Source organism: Plutella xylostella, chromosome 2, assembly GCF_932276165.1.
Source record: "Plutella xylostella chromosome 2, ilPluXylo3.1, whole genome shotgun sequence".
Lineage (NCBI taxonomy): Eukaryota > Metazoa > Arthropoda > Insecta > Lepidoptera > Plutellidae > Plutella > Plutella xylostella.
In genome coordinates this window covers 3,375,998-3,392,951 of record NC_063982.1, presented here as the reverse complement: position 1 = coordinate 3,392,951, position 16,954 = coordinate 3,375,998, and the positions used below count along the sequence as shown (strand labels likewise).

At 43.6% G+C, this 16,954-nt stretch overlaps 1 protein-coding gene across 1 annotated transcript in view; it reads left to right on the top strand.

Annotated features, from left to right (window-relative positions):
- LOC119692209 overlaps positions 1-16,954 on the top strand; it is a 95,161-nt gene that overhangs the window by 38,414 nt on the left and 39,793 nt on the right. Inside the window, exons 6-24 of the mRNA XM_048633230.1 lie at positions 1,956-2,038; positions 2,869-3,018; positions 4,139-4,284; positions 5,013-5,107; positions 5,425-5,442; positions 5,843-5,927; positions 6,307-6,426; positions 7,526-7,637; positions 8,968-9,069; positions 9,341-9,457; positions 9,881-9,964; positions 10,438-10,542; positions 10,994-11,151; positions 11,830-11,953; positions 12,394-12,518; positions 13,028-13,167; positions 13,706-13,844; positions 14,381-14,467; positions 15,147-15,848. Coding sequence (XP_048489187.1) covers positions 1,956-2,038; positions 2,869-3,018; positions 4,139-4,284; positions 5,013-5,107; positions 5,425-5,442; positions 5,843-5,927; positions 6,307-6,426; positions 7,526-7,637; positions 8,968-9,069; positions 9,341-9,457; positions 9,881-9,964; positions 10,438-10,542; positions 10,994-11,151; positions 11,830-11,953; positions 12,394-12,518; positions 13,028-13,167; positions 13,706-13,844; positions 14,381-14,467; positions 15,147-15,848 — 2,692 coding nt within the window. The remainder of the gene's footprint in view (positions 1-1,955; positions 2,039-2,868; positions 3,019-4,138; positions 4,285-5,012; positions 5,108-5,424; positions 5,443-5,842; positions 5,928-6,306; positions 6,427-7,525; positions 7,638-8,967; positions 9,070-9,340; positions 9,458-9,880; positions 9,965-10,437; positions 10,543-10,993; positions 11,152-11,829; positions 11,954-12,393; positions 12,519-13,027; positions 13,168-13,705; positions 13,845-14,380; positions 14,468-15,146; positions 15,849-16,954) is intronic.

Sequence of the window (16,954 nt, the reverse complement as noted above, 5' to 3'; positions counted from 1 at the left end):
TGTTGGTTTTCCATGCAATAAACTAAAATAATATAAATATAATAGGCTGCTAAGTATCAATAGTAACTTTAGTCAAGGCTGCGAGATTAATCGATAATTTAGCGCATTTTAGAATGCAAAACTATCGATATTACCGATACATCGATTGGTCGTTAGCGCATTCCAAATAGAAAGACTAGAGCGCTATATATCGAATAGTTCTTTCAATACTTTTTGGCTACATGCTGACTGAGCTTCCATAGCGGAGGTCGGAGTTAATTGCAAAAAGGTCACTATGAGTATTGCATTAAGACACGGCACTGTAGAAGCATGTGGTGTGCTTCGGCGGCGGCATGGACCCCTACTCCGCGCTGTCGGCGCTGCAGCCGCCCAAGCAGCAGAATAACAAGCACGCCAGCAAGGGGAGTGACAGGTGAGAGTATACTGTCTCATATTGTGGGATAGAGGTGTCTTCTACCTTTATGCTACTGCTTCGGCGGCGGCATGGACCCCTACTCCGCGCTGTCCGCCCTACAGCCGCCCAAGCAGCAGAATAACAAGCACGCGAGCAAGGGGAGTGACAGGTGAGAGTATACTGTCTCATATTGTAGGGTAGAGGTGTCTTCTACCTCTATGCTACTGCTTCGGCGGCGGCCGGTGTAGGTGGACCCCTACTCCGCGCTGTCGGCGCTGCAGCCGCCCAAGCAGCAGAATAACAAGCACGCGAGCAAGGGGAGCGACAGGTGAGAGTATACTGTCTCATATTGTAGGGTAGAGGTGTCTTCTACCTCTATGCTACTGCTTCGGCGGCGGCCGGTGTAGGTGGACCCCTACTCCGCGCTGTCGGCGCTGCAGCCGCCCAAGCAGCAGAATAACAAGCACGCGAGCAAGGGGAGCGACAGGTGAGAGTATACTGTCTCATATTGTAGGGTAGAGGTGTCTTCTACCTCTATGCTACTGCTTCGGCGGCGGCCGGTGTAGGTGGACCCCTACTCCGCGCTGTCGGCGCTGCAGCCGCCCAAGCAGCAGAATAACAAGCACGCGAGCAAGGGGAGCGACAGGTGAGAGTATACTGTCTCATATTGTAGGGTAGAGGTGTCTTCTACCTCTATGCTACTGCTTCGGCGGCGGCCGGTGTAGGTGGACCCCTACTCCGCGCTGTCGGCGCTGCAGCCGCCCAAGCAGCAGAATAACAAGCACGCGAGCAAGGGGAGCGACAGGTGAGAGTATACTGTCTCATATTGTAGGGTAGAGGTGTCTTCTACCTCTATGCTACTGCTTCGGCGGCGGCCGGTGTAGGTGGACCCCTACTCCGCGCTGTCGGCGCTGCAGCCGCCCAAGCAGCAGAATAATAAGCACTAGAGCAGAAGGATAGGTAAGATTTGAGAAATGAGAAAACTATCGATAGATTTTTCGTCAAGATTAAGTAACATATCGATATTATTACCGATAGAATCTCGTCAAGGCTGTGAGTTTTTTTTTTATATCGATAATAGCCCTTTTTAGAATGCAAAACTATCGATACTCCCGATTTTATCGACAGAATCTACACTATTGGCAGCACTAAGCGCGATATTTCTTGGTTGAGTCAAACATGGCCCGGTAAGAATGTTAGGAGTAAACTGTTGTTTTTATCGATAAAATCATCGTCACAGATGACCAAACTATAATATATCTTTATTTCAGGTGTAAATATATAAAGGATTATTGTCGAGGATGCGAGATTTATTGATAATGTCGCCGTTTATATAAACCCGAAATCATGTATTCATCCTCTCCCATGAAGCGCGACAACACTCTGTTTCCATGGCCTTCCTCATCCAGCCACTACTGGCTACCTGTCTAAGGTCGTCAGTCAAGCGGGCCGGAGGGCATCGGAGGGTTTCCACTCAAGAACTCATTTCTCGCAACGTTTATCACCTCAGCTTGCTTACTCACATAAGATACACCTTCTAACGAATACTTTCTATTTCCAGGTCGGGTAGAAGCAGTTCATCCTCAGCATCAGCGAAGGAGAAGAGTCCCGCCACCAGCACGTCCAGCTCGCAGCCCAGTATGAGTGAGTGTGACATGGGTCGGATCTTTACTGCCGTATTACTTATCATTTTACCATGTCTGTGTTTTGAATTGGATGCATTAGGGCAGGGAATTCAGGCATTGAAAGTACCCTATGGCAGTCCTCAGCCTGCTTATTATTTTACAGTGTCAGAATTGCACAGTACACACAGGTTATGGAATTCAGGAATGAAAAGCAACCTAAGGCACTCCTAAGCCAATAGTTACAACTCTTGATAGTCCGACAGACCTAACTATGCGACGAAAACAAGACATTATTCATTGTTGTCGATTCCGAAGGCACAAATTTTAATTTGAACACATTATATTATTTGTCTAAAATTTGACTATGAGTGAATCCGTAAATCTCATTAACGACTGGTTTTTTTTTTAGTTTATCTTTGCTAAGACTTTAGTGGATTTTGTGCCTTCAGAATCGACATCAATAAATAATGTAAACAAGAACCTATGACCTTTCGCTACCTTCTATTCATAGACATCTAACAAGCTAACAAATATGAAATAGCGTTGCAGTTGCGACAACCCACGTCGCGTCAATTACCAACAAACGCCCACGGATAGTTGTTATCAAAGGGCTGGAACTAAAAGCCTTTTACGGATAACTTTGACATACTACCACAGTTTATTATTGTAACTGAAGTTGTATTGCGGGAACCTTATGTAATTAATGTTGACGCGACAATATAATGGAGTTCTATGGCGCGCCAGCTGCAGCAGCGCATTTTACATCAGGCTTATACCGGTAGAGGTCAATAAAACATGCATTTTGATAAAATCTATTATTTACAATACCTACCTATTCCTTAATTCCAGGGACATCCTACGGCTTCCCCAAGACGTCATCCCCGTCCGCGCAGCACGCGCAGGCCTCTCTGAACAGCCTCGCGTCGCTCAACAACCTGGTGTCCGCCCCGCATCAGAGCAAGCCCAGCTCCAAGCAGAGTGCAGCTTCTTCTCACTCACGTAAGTATGGTTTTTGATTGGAGAGTTTTGGTTTTGGAAACAAATGAATGCGAGTTCTGTCTGAATGAAGTCAGTCACTATTCACTAAGAACAAGTTGTCTCTCTGAACCACCGGTTTGCTTATTTATTGGAGTTTTCTGTAAACAAATGAATGCGAGTTTTGAATGACTCATGTTGGGTCTTTGGGTCATCATATGGCGCGCAGCACGCGCAGGCCTCTCTGAACAGCCTCGCGTCGCTCAACAACCTGGTGTCCGCCCCGCATCAGAGCAAGCCCAGCTCCAAGCAGAGTGCCGCCTCTTCACACTCACGTAAGTGTAGTTTCTCCTTGAAGAGTTTTGGAAACAAATGGATGCGACTTTTGAACGACTAACTGCCAATTTCAATACTCTATCTATCGATAGCCGTTACTATCATACGATTTTGACACATACAAATTCTGTCAAAATCGTATGAAAGTTACTATCAGCTGTCGATAGATTGAAACTGGCAGTAAGACACGCGCAGGCCTCTCTGAACAGCCTCGCGTCGCTCAATAACCTGGTGTCCGCCCCGCATCAGAGCAAGCCCAGCTCCAAGCAGAGTGCGGCTTCTTCACACTCACGTAAGTGTAGTTTTTGATTGGTGTTTTGTATAAACAAATGAATGCGAGATTTGAATGAATGAGCACTAAGAACCAGGTGGTGTCTTTGAACATACTGGTGTCCGCCCCTCATCAGAGCAAGCCCAGCTCCAAGCAGAGTGCAGCTTCTTCTCATTCACGTAAGTCCCCACCGCCCATGGCCTGAGGCCTAAGGTATCTAACTTCGTTAACTATGCTCGGTCTATATGGATGTCACCGAGACCACGTCAGTACAGACCAAGCATAGGATCGCGTTCGAGGGAACCATAGGCATACCTTGCCGATGCTTGCGACTATTGAGTACGCAGCTATTGAAGTTTACTGTCAACAAATGAATGAGAGTTTTTCATGATTTCACTGGTGGTGTTAGTGAAATGTGCTTAGGAACACTATATGGAACAAGTTGCCTCTCTGAACAACCCGGTGTTTGCTTATCATCAGATATAACCTGCATATATAATAACTTTTTTTTAATTACTGAAAACTTTTCCTCCGCAGGCAAATCCTCTTCGTCCTCATCATCATCAGGCCAGAAGAACCTCAAGGAGCGGGAGTTGGCACTGCTGAGAGGGGACCTGATGCTGGCGCAAGCGGCTGCGCAGGGCGCCTACCACGCCGCCGTGGCGCACGCAGCTAAGGGGAAGGTAATATGCACCTTATTTTCATAAACTTAAGACTGCTATTAGTGTGTCAGGACCAGATTTAAGTAGCGCGACCTGTAGTAGCCCTAGCTGCTAAGGGAAAGGTTAAATAACATCTTAAAATTACCATCTTTTCATAACCAAAAGCTTGCTTTTACATCGGGACGTGGTGCTATCCAAGCACTATACCCTCTCCTCTTTATCATAAGGTAGTAAATAGCTTGTAATATAAGAACCTCTATAAGATGGCTAGACGACTTTAAGGTGGCTGGTTATGATTGGAAGCGGAAAGCTATGGATCGCACCAGTGGCGCGCTTTGGGAGCAGTGGACTGCTATAGGCTGATGATTATGAGAACCTGAAGGATCGGGAACTAGCACTGCTCCGAGGAGACCTGATGTTGGCGCAGGCGGCTAAGGGGAAGGTAGATAGATGTTTATGATAACTTTGTAAATAAGATGTCAATTCACCATGCTGCCATAGCTCGTGTTTTTTTTATTTATGATGCCAAGGGAAAGGTAAACTACATCCTCGGTTCTCCGTTATAAGGTTCTTATTGGCATGCACTCCATTCTCTGATTGAGTGCAAGGTGATATTCTATTATAATTCTATGTATAGCCTTGATAAAAAATTATGTTGTTGGGGATCTTTTTCATATTACTTTAGTTTTCTCTTTTCCTCAGCCATTGTTTAATAATTTTAATCGAAATCTAAATTACGTCTATTACAGAACATATCATCGCTATACCCTTTCGGCATGGGCGGCGACAAGGACGGGCGCCACGGCATCGACTCGCTCACGGGTCTGCCGCACACCATACTCAGGTGAGAATAAATATAGTATAGCTGGGGCATAGAATACTTATAGAATAGCTTGTTGATAGACTTACTTCTGGGTTCTGGGTGATTCTGTATGGAAATCGACGTGATAAAGTTGCACGGTATTTTTATCGACGTAGATAGTCTTTGTCAGTATAATGGTACCGTGCGGCGGGGAAAAAACTCATAGCCCGTAACGCTTATCTTACTTTACTGTAAATTGCACCTATACTGCCTAGCATTTTTCCTTGAGACACCTTATTGATCTATCTGCACATGATTATTATAATTAATTAACGAAAACTTTATTTTTCCTTCACTAGTGCCGCTTTGGAGGGAGGGTGAGTTCATTTCTATTTCTTCCTAGATATTATTAACGCCATAGAATAACAAGTATAGTAGTAGTACGTAGTGATTAACGCCCACCCAAGTAAACATATAAGGGCGAGGCCCCATTAGTGCGTTGCGTCGTCGAAGCGCCATCGCTGCGTAGTTTTCCATATATTTCTTATGACATGCTCGATTGGTAACGCACCGCAAAGCACTAACAGGGCCTCAGGCCTCACCCCAAGTCCGAAATATAATTATTAAGGACAGATAATCAATATATTTTTTATTTTTAAAAAGATATTTTCATGGAGTCTTTGCAATGAGAACTCTCTACTTATACCAAATCTCATTGGCTAATAGCTCATCTTTTACTTGTGACATGAAATATTTCAATCTCTTGTTATATTCCAGTGATCCTTCGTCGGTGCTGGGTGGAGTCCGGTTACCTCCAGACACGGAGATAATCAAGTACACCTCCTCGTTAGCCGGACCTAAGGTAACTAAATGCACAATAAGTAAGGTTTAAATGATTAGTAGACTAGACGCCATTCATTTATTTCGCATTCTTTTTCATTTCATACAGCTAGAATGATTTATTCCGACTATTGTGACAAAGAGTTTCATAGAAGAATAAGAGTTTCGTATATCAGATACCAGACCCATATTACCTGCTTGTATACTACCTTGACTAACATGAAAATAAGTTGAGGTTTCACATAAATTTTGCGGTTATTTCCCTCCTCTTATCTCAGAACATAGGTACATAGTGAAAGTCTTCAAACATTCTGCTCTTATACCACTTTTTTTTAATGCCTAACTTAATAAATAAAGCCTGTTTTGTTCTGTCTTTACTAACTACTATACGTTGTTTCCAGGCGGCCCCCGGCTCCACGAATCGCGGGCGCAAGAAGACGATCTCGCTGGACCCGCCGCAGGTGTCGGTGCACCCCTCCGGCGAGCGCGGGACACCCCTGCCGAGTAAACGACAGAAAGTGGTGCGTTTTGTAAATACTCTTTATTGTGTACAAACAGAAACAATTTTACAAACATAGAACAGAAGATAAATAGCACAATCGGCGGCCCTATTACTAAAAAAATGGGGTGAAACCAATACATCAAAAAAATAATTATCAAAATCGGTCCATAAATGGCGGAGTAATCGATGAACATACATAAAAACATACATACAGACGAATTGAGAACCTCCTCCTTTTTTCGAAGTCGGTTAAAAAGTAAAAGAAGACGATCTCGCTGGAGCCGCCGCAGGTGTCGGTGCACCCCTCCGGCGAGCGCGCGGCGCCGCTGCCCAGCAAGCGACAGAAAGTGGTGCGTTTTACTATTAAACTAATACTCAAACTATACAGTAGGTCTAGTACAGGTTTGATAGATTGTCGAAAACTATAAAAGTTTACGTTTCCTCGCATACAATGTAGCGCCTTTAGCGGAAACTATGATTAAACTTTTGACAGATAATGGATGCAGATGACAAAAGGAAACCTAAACTTTTTTCGTTTTCAAAAATTGCAAAACCTGTACTAGACGTCACGCATGGTCAGAATATAAATAGCACAATCGGCGGCCCTATTACTAAAAGTAATATCCCCCGGCTCCACAAATCGCGGGCGTAATGAAGACGATCTCGCTGGACCCGCCGCAGGTGTCGGTGCACCCCTCCGGCGAGCGCGCGGCGCCGCTGCCGAGTAAACGGCAGAAAGTGGTGCGTTTTGTACTGTTCAATTAATGCGGAAAACACGAAACGACATTAAAGCTCGATTCTATTAGGAAAATAAATAAATAAACGTTGAAAAAACCGTAAAAATATACAATAGGAAATCCTAATGGCCAATGAAAAATGAAAATCTGTATATCTGTATTTCAGCTACTGTACTTTATTATGTACACCATACCGTAGAGACTTCCGGACAGACAAAAACCAGACCCTAGCGTATTATCCGGGTATCTGATTTGTGCTCTGATTCAAAATATGTTAAAAGGTCGACCCAATTTTGTCCCTTCGGATTAGGTGCCCACTAGGTATAACCGAATACGCAGCAGGAATCTACACTGTATATTAATACAAAAATTCCCTCACAGGACGAGTACGGCAACTCTCGATCAGCAGTAGAAGTGATCCGGCTGCCGAACAGACAGGACCGCGGACACTCGCTGTCCGACACGCCGCCGCCCAACCTGGGAGACTACGCAGGTTAGTGCTTAATATCTGTGTTATAAGGTTTAGTTTTATTGCGTAAAATATCTGTAGCAATATAGTACGCCGACTACTGGAGGACTACACAGGTCAGTTAAAGCTCTTCTCTGATTGGTTACTTTAGAATGGAAGCTAATCTGTGATTTTTATATGGGAAGTAAGATTAGTTCCATTCGTAGCTAAGTCAGCTTCATTAGTAGCTAAACGTTGACGGTTTGTAAGTTTCTCAAGATGCGAAAATATTCATATACTCGTAGCTACTAATAAAGCTAACTGTACACTATGAGTCGAGTACGGCAACTCTCGATCAGCAGTGGAAGTGATCCGGCTGCCGAACAGACAGGACCGCGGACACTCGCTGTCCGACACGCCGCCGCCCAACCTGGGAGACTACGCAGGTTAGTACTTAATACCTGTGTAATAAGGTTTAGTTTCATTGTTCATTTGCTACGAGTAAAATGGCAGCAATGTAGTACGCAGCGCCCACCCTGGGCTACGCAGGTCAGTCAAAGCGCTTCTCTCATTGGTTGTTTTAGAAGCGAAGCTAATCTGTGATTGGTTCTATGGGATGTAAGATTAGTTCCATTCGTAGCTTAGTCAGTTTATTAGTAGATATATACGTTGTCGGTTCGTGAGTTTCACAAGATAATATTCATCTAGCTACTAATAAAGCTAATACACCATGGGTCGAGTACGGCAACTCTCGATCAGCAGTAGAGGTGATCCGGCTCCCTAATATACAGGACCGCGGACACTCGCTGTCCGACACGCCGCCGCCTAACCTGGGAGATTATGTAGGTCAGTTGAAGCTCTGCTCTCATTGGTTGATTACAATGGTGCGTGCTTGATGCTCTTTCCTCATTGGGTGGTTGGGAAAGAGGTAATCTGCAAACATGGCTGCCGTATTTTTGTCAATTGATTTCATTTTAACGTTTATAACTCAAATGTATGATTGAAGTTCATCAACGAACAATCGTAAGTGCATACGAACTCACATTCGTTTTGGAAACGCTGTTATACAATATTTAGGAAAAGAATACCCCTGCAGTTTGGGCAGTCCGATCAGCATCAGTCGCTGACTACCATCGGACTTAGGGTCATAGCACACCATGGAAGTAATAAGTACTTACGTAAGTACTTACTACTTGCACGTAGCACACTTACACAACTCTGCTACCACCCGTTGATAAATGATATTTTATTAGTCGGGTGGTAGCAGAGTCGTTTGAGTGTGCTATGACCTCTATATGATATTCAACCCACGATGTCAAATACTAAACATTACGATAATGATAATGCCCATAATAATGTACAAACCCTACTGCAGGTATATCCCGGGAGCTGCTCCAGACGATCGCCAGTCAGAGCGGCGTGAGTCTGGCAGCGCTTGAGAAGCAGCTGGCTGGTACTGCCGCCGCCGCTAGTGCAGGTTTGTACACAAATAATTACCTAAAATATACTTATATGTTATGTAGAAGAAATTAGTTACAAAAGTTAGAAAATAACAGACAGACATAACGTATTCTTACCTAGAACACTTGTAGAAATATGTTCTCTAAAGTCGAACTCAAATCTGTTCTAGCTGCTTTCTCTGTCTAAGTAGTGCTTTTGTTTGATGTGCCCAACGAAGACATAGCCGAAAATTACACTATGATTGTCTATCATATAGTCTCCCAAATATATTAATCCTTAATCTACAGATTCCGGTCTAAACCTGAGCACGAAGTCTGGTGGTTCAGAGAGTCAGGACCTGAGCACAAAGACTTCAGGCGGCGACGAAGATGGACCACTGAACCTGTCGCTCAAACCTTCCCCACGTTAGTATTAAATTATTTATACTGCAGTGCAGAGCTTATTATACATATAGCTGGACTTGATTAGCAAATACAATAGAGGTGTCGTGTTTACAATGAAACACGAAATGGCATTGCGCCTATTCCCAAAAGGCGGAGTAGGGAGTCAGATATGACTCGCAAGTTAGGTAGGGACTCACTTTTCACTATACATATACATTTTTATATATTTCTTTATTTTCGTGATAGATTTTGAACCATTATATGAGTTGTGAGTGTGAGTATGGTGAAGTTTTAAAGCCGTTTTAAAGTATACAATCCTTCTCTTATGATCATTTATCAATTTACTGTTCTAAATAGGCAGTCTTTCTACCGGATGAGAAGGCGTCCCACTCTACTTTTATCTATTTACAATGCTGACTAAACCAATTTGTATGTGTTTTGCAGCGAGCTCGCACGGCACCGACGCGCTGTCTCGACTCACATCACTCAGCAGTTCCCTCAACGCGTCCTCCAGTGCGGATCGGATATGTAAGATAATCTATCTTAATAATAACCTTGTATATAATGTATATGCATTAACTCAGAAACACACAAAACCCACATGAAATTGTCAAAGTGCAAAATGCACATGACTGTTTACTAAAGGAGCTTCTCCGAGAGATGCATAATCTGTACCTTCTATATGTACCTACGTCCGACGCAGTAAATAGATATTGCAAATAATGTAAATGTTTTCTGTATACAAACGGAGATACCTACAAGCAATGTTTGGAAACGCATTCACGAAACATGTAGCGTGATGCCGCCCTGTGTTTGGCTCTTCTTAACAGCATGTGAATTTCATCACGCACACGGGATGGCACGCCATTCTACCGCGTCTAGCGTGAACGCGTGCGAGATCAAATCCGCATGCTGTTACAGACAATATTTATGTGTACCTATATGTTACCTAATTAACTACTGTAATTTTATATAATAATAATTATTTTTCCTCCCACCAGCGCGGCGCAAGCCCGGTGCCAAGCCGCGGCGGGTGGCGCCGGAGCCCAACGCGCACATCCCGGAGGCGCCGCGGCCCAAGTCCAGCGGCAGCGAGGACAGCGAGTGTAATTACTTATTCTATTCTATTGTCTGTGGGGGTGTAAGTACCTGCACCTGGCTCTCTCGAGTGGAACCTTTGTGCATATCCCCAAGGTCTTAGCTGCCTGCCTAAGGACCATTTCCCACCACGCTGGTCCACTGTGGGTTGGTGGGTTCACATATCTAGATGTGCTAAATCTAGATATGCAGGTTTCCTCACGATGTTTTCTTCCCCGTATGACTGATGGTATACATGGTGTACTCTGGCGTGAGAAGAGGGGCGCTTACCCGACTGAGCTACGACCGCTCGAATAATAATCGAATCAACCATCTATTGGTTGATTCGATTATTATTCGAGCGGTCGTAGCTCAGCTTCTAAAATACCTTAATGAACACCACATTCCACTTGCGTGTTGGCCTTAGCTGTTAAACATGATTGTTTTTATAATAAATAAATAAATAAATTCCATCCACAGCGATATCCGGCTGGCCGTCTCGCGAGGGCCGCCCGCGCAACCTCGGCAGGGGTGTCAGCAAGCCCAAGAAGAACACCGTGGCGTCCCTACTGGCACAGAGCCGGGCGTTGGGGCTGCGGCCAGCCCTGGCGCAGCATCTGCTGGCTGATAGTGACTTGGTAAGACTCATTACATAGCGACTAAACTATCCCGAGAAGAATGCTATAGAATAAATATAAAAAGTATCGGGATTTGGATATGGGACATTTGGATAAATAACTAATTTTTGTGTTTTATTAATCTAAGCCCGATACTTTTTACACAGAGTAGTATATTATCTTACATAACGCCTTGTGTCTGATGTGCCTAAAGGTTAAACCTAGACTACGACGAATACTATAGAATCATCTCAATAACCATCTAGTATCTATGGTATAATGAAGTAAGTAAGCTCAAGAAGAACACCGTGGCGTCCCTGCTGGCCCAGAGCTGGGCGTTGGGGCTGCGGCCAGCCCTGGCGCAGCATTTGCTGGCTGATAGAGACTTGGTAAGAACGACTGTAATAAAAAAATACATATATAAGATTGAAATTATGACAGTATAGGGTATAGGTATATAATAAACAAACCAATTGGTTCGCTCTCCTCTTGATATGGCCCAGTTCGTAGACAGTTAAAGTCCATTGACCTATCCGTCACTTCGTGCTCGTATAAAGTATAATATGGACAGGCGATACATTTCAATGGTCTCATCCAAAAAAGTATGAAGGTACTTTATGGTTTCAGAATGAAGCGTTTTATGTCCTCAATCAATACCTAATATTCACCTCAATAACTAACCATCTTTTTACCCCCCAGGACAAACTGAAGGCTCTCCTCGGCGAGTCCTGCGCAAGCACCGACTCGGAGTGTCCGTCGGACAGCCCGTCCGACTCCGACGTGAGCGAGACCGCCCGCGACCTGCGCGCGCCGCTACATAGAGGTATTATATACAGGGTGTTGTAAAAGGGTACTAAGCCGAAAGGGGGCGAAGGATATTGCGAATTTTCGACACTTGTAGAATGCTTTTCCGGTATACTAAGGATACCCTTTTTGCCACATCCTGTATACAGTGAGGTTTGAGATGGTGAGGTGATATGGCAGTGGGTCCCATATAGGTATATGCCGAAAGATGATGACCGGTGTAGCAAACGTGTTTTCGAGTGACGACGGCAAGCGTAACGCTTGACTGTGACCTTTACATACGTATCAAACAATCATGACGTTTTAGCGCTCCTTGCAAGAGGCCTATGTCCAGGAGTGCCTGATTATCGTACTAAGGTCTTCGTTCCAATAGGCCGTAGCCCGTATTCCCACGCTTCGCAGTCAAAAAATCTGAATTTGCGTAAAATATAACCAATGTTACCTTTGTTTTCCCCTCAGGCTGGAAGCGGACAACAGTCATCAAGGGCCTCTCCCGCAACTGCAACATAAAGGGCGACGTGTCGTACTCCCCGCCCGAGCCGCACGCCGCGCTCCGACTCAAGAGCTTCCAGGAGCTGCATGCCGTGAGTATAAGTAGTAGATACCTAGATAATACATGAAAAATTAGACACTAAGGCTTACCACAAAAACTTCAGCACCCCATTCATTTCATGCACCGCACCCGAGCCCCGAGCTGTACCATTCTGTGGACAAATCCGTCATCGCCCACACACTACACGAGCCCTGAGTTGCAGTCCAGTCGATTGTCAACTTTATTGAGCCTTGCACAAGGCACATAACCTATTTGTCAGGCGGCTCGCCGTATCGCGAGCCGCACCCTTTCATACGCTGATTTGTCCGCGGACTTGTCGCATAAAACGCCTAATAAATCTGTCAAATTATGTTTTAAATATTTATTAAACAATGTTTCAAGATTTTTGTGTCAATACAGTAAGCTTCCTCGCCCTAAATCGTGTTGTATGTACGGTTATAGACTCGCCCAGGACCCACTTTGGTCAGGGAATCCTGTCAGTGTCAAATAAAGTTTTTCTTTCTTTCTTTTCTTTAACTAACCACACCTTTCCTCCAACAGTTCCTAGAAGCCAACCCTACTCCGGGCCTCTCGTCGGACAACTTCAGTTTCTCTGCGCGCGTGGTGCTGGGAGACTACATGCAGGCGTCGCCCGAGCCCGGCGAGCCCCGGACGCTGAGTGAACAGGAGATCACTAAGAGGTAACGTATTTCGCATGGTTATAGTGGAGCGCAGTTGGCGTGGTGGTGGCGCAATGCTGACCCAATCCCCACCAGGGGATTGGGTCAGCATTGCGCCAAGGAGACGCGAGTTCGATCCCGGGTAGCGGCGTGCTTTTGTGATTTATGTTTATATGTTGGTAGTTGTGTTTGATGGCCAATGTAGGTAGCCTAGATTCTAGATATATGTATACGCTGTTCATCTGTAAAAGGAGACGGGAGGTTCGATCCTCTATGCCACATGCGTGCTTTTGAATTTACGTATCGAGACGCGAGCAAACTCGTAATGCCATGTGACTAAGCTATGCGTCATTCTCTTGTAAACCGATTTCAGACAGACACTAGCCATCTTATGGTGATATGATTATTTATTTTATTTTAGGAAACCTTACAGCACAAATTTATGGTTTAACAATAGAATGAGCAGTAAAAGCCTTTTACAGGTTTCCACTGATAGAAATAACTTAATAATGTATTTTATTAGATAATTGAAATAACAATCAAATCCCTCACCCAACAGACTAGAAGAAGCCCGAGCCCTCGCGTCGCTGACAGGCCGGCCGACACCGCCCCCTGTCGACCGACGCATAGAACTAGCGAGGAGACAGCAAGCGGCCAGGGACGCGCGGCGAGACGCCACGAATAGATCTAGGGATCAGGTACGTCTAGATTCAGAGCTAGGCCTTAGTGGAAGACCGCCATCTAGTGACTGACGAATAGAACTAGAGAGGAGGCAACAAGCAGCCAGGGATGCGCGGCGATATGGATGCCACGAATAGATCTAGATATCAAATACGTCTATACTCAGTTGAGACCTAGATATATAGTGCGCCTTCTAGTGACCGACGTATAGAACTAGCGAGGAGGCAACAGGCAGCCAGGGACGCGAGGTGAGATGCCACGAATAGATCTAGGGATCGGGTACGTCCATATTTAGTCCATCCCGGATTTTATCGAAGCTAAACGGCCATTTAATTACGTATAAAATGTCATAAAAAGCCGTTGGTCTTAAAAGAGTGCCCTCTAGCGGCCACAATGCCACAAATACACCTAGAGACCACGAATCGCAGTCTAGACTCAGTCTACGTCTAAACCTAATATTGGAAACGTCACACAAAAGTAAGGCTCTTTATCTTACATATAAAACATCTATTCAATTCTAGACTAAAACTTATCTTGTTATTATTATTTTCAGGCTCGCCTAGTACGAGAACTGGAGAGGACGGAACGGGCGGAGTTGGCCAAACGAGAGAAAGAAGTAAGGAGCCAACAGCTTTTAGAGGTATATAGTTTTCGAGTGGGGATTTTAAGTCATGTATGGGAGACGCCATTCACTTTTCTATTGTCCCCTGGCGTCGAAAGAGTCACACGATAACTTTCTGTCTTTGGGATAAGAGCGAGTAGTTAATGGGTGATGATAGACGCAGGGGACAAAGTGAAAGTGAACGGTTTGTAACTTCAATCATTCTGTAAATTGGTACAACCGCCATCTTTTATTTATTAGATGAATTAACATTTATTTTTACATATTTATGTGTTTTTTTCTCATTACTGTGCTTACGATCGTTGTATTTTTTATTATCAATTCGATGCGCTTGGCAACATTGTGCTCACATTTTTTGTTTAGTTTTTTTACAAAAGCAAAAAGAACTTTTTGAAAGTTTTGAAAACAGTTACTTTTTGCTTTTTTATGTAGACAGCATTAAAAATTCTTAGCTTCTTAGCAGTAGATAGTGTGTGTCGTATTTGAATTTATTTATATTTTATACGCATTTATTTATGTAGTTATTCTGTGCTATCACTGGGAACTGTCTACGTCTATTTAACTCGAAGCGAAAATAAAAAGGGGTACATCAATAAACCGGGTCTTGACAATGTTGTCAAAAAGTCCAATTGATAAATAAAAAAATAACGAAAAAAACTCCAAACAACCAAACTAACACGAGAAATTATACAAACAGCATATCAACAAGAACCGAACTCAACTGACGATTGAGCCGCTGCCCGCCCGGCCGGATGACAGCTGGAGAATACCGGATCTAACCGGATCAACCGCCAAACGAGACCGGACCATGCCTCCGATCAGTCTCACACTCATCCCGGTAAACGGACCAAAAGACTCTAGCAATATACCCATCAAAACCATAGACCTAGACCAGAAACACTGGAGAGCCGACATAGAGGAATACAACGCTCTAGATAAAATGAAGCATTTTGCCGAAAAAGTCGCCTTCGAAACGCCCAAAGTTGGCAAAGACAAAAACCAATACAGCTTCTCTTTAACCAAAGCGAAGAAGACTAAAGAAGCGCCCGGGAAAGAGAACAGTCTAGAGAAACTGATAGAAACATATTCCAGAATAAGCGAATTCATAGACGGCTGTGATTGGTCCAAAATTAAGCCCGTCAAAAAGGTCGAAGACCCCAAAGCGATTGAGCAAAAGTACTTGGACGCCAAAAACGAATACATGTCGGCAAATCTCATGCTTTTACCCAAAGAAAAACCGCAATCGGTACTGAAAGAAGTAATAGATCTAAGCGAAGACGACGATAGTATATTGACAGATATAATAACTAAAAAGATTAGTAAAGGAACGTTTAATATTGGCAAAGACGGAGCGTTGTCCATATCGGTACACCCACCCGGTACTAAGGATTTAAACTTGGTACGTGCCTAGGACATTTATAAAAGCACTGAATTATAACACTAACACTCCTTTCGGGAACTAACTTTTAGGTTTATGGAATATCCTGTGGTATTATTGATGCAGTGGGCAATAACACTTTACTTTTAATTACTTAATTAATTTTATATGATACAAAAATTACCTACCTGAAATAGTGAGAAGAGGTTTTAATAAATATGTGACTAAATCATTTTCGATTATTATTTTCTATAGCTTTTATCACTGCATGCTTTAATAACAACGCTATATGATTACACCATTGCATTTATTATTCATATAAGTAAGGTAGTATAAATATAGGTAATGGTAAGCTATAGGCAGGAGTGCTGTTGTGCTCCTTAGAAGAGGGCTATGTCCAGTGAATGATGGTACCAACCTATGCGACTGTGGTACCGCCCCCCAGACTATGGAGCATTTACTCTCGAGTCCTGCACTCGGGAAAACTTACGCCAGCCCAACCAGAATGCTATCAAAGTTGCTTATTTTTGGTCTGGACAAATTTAATTAGCATGTTTCACTGACACGAAAGCAGTAGTGAATGATGATAAATTTACGTTTATTGGACATAGTGCTAGGCCACAACACTGCGTTGCGACGTCGCATCGCAAAAATCTGCGACAATAAATCAAGCATTTGTACGGGAAAACTTCCAAAACAGTCGCAGATTTTTGCGATACGACGTCGCAATGCAGTGTTGTGGCCTGGCCCAGGCCTCTCTCTCAGGACACATAAATCTGTTACTAGCTTTCCTCATCTAGCTACTCTATTGTCGTTTTTTGTTTGACTTAACAATGGTGTATCATACAGTGGACTGAATAAACTATAATTTAATACTATATTAATTTAAATTATCGCTATAGTTGTTGCTATGAATCATTATTTGCATGAGTACGTAGCAGGCCACATCGTAGGTATACCTAGTAAAATATATTTATAGTTAGGAACCTACAAAATACCAACTCGAAGACTTTTCATACCTGATTTTGATTACCTTATTTTAAACTTACCATTACCATTATGAATTTTAATATTCTTTGAAATAAAATTGGTTTCTGAATCATTAAAAACGCGTTTGTTACTCTTAT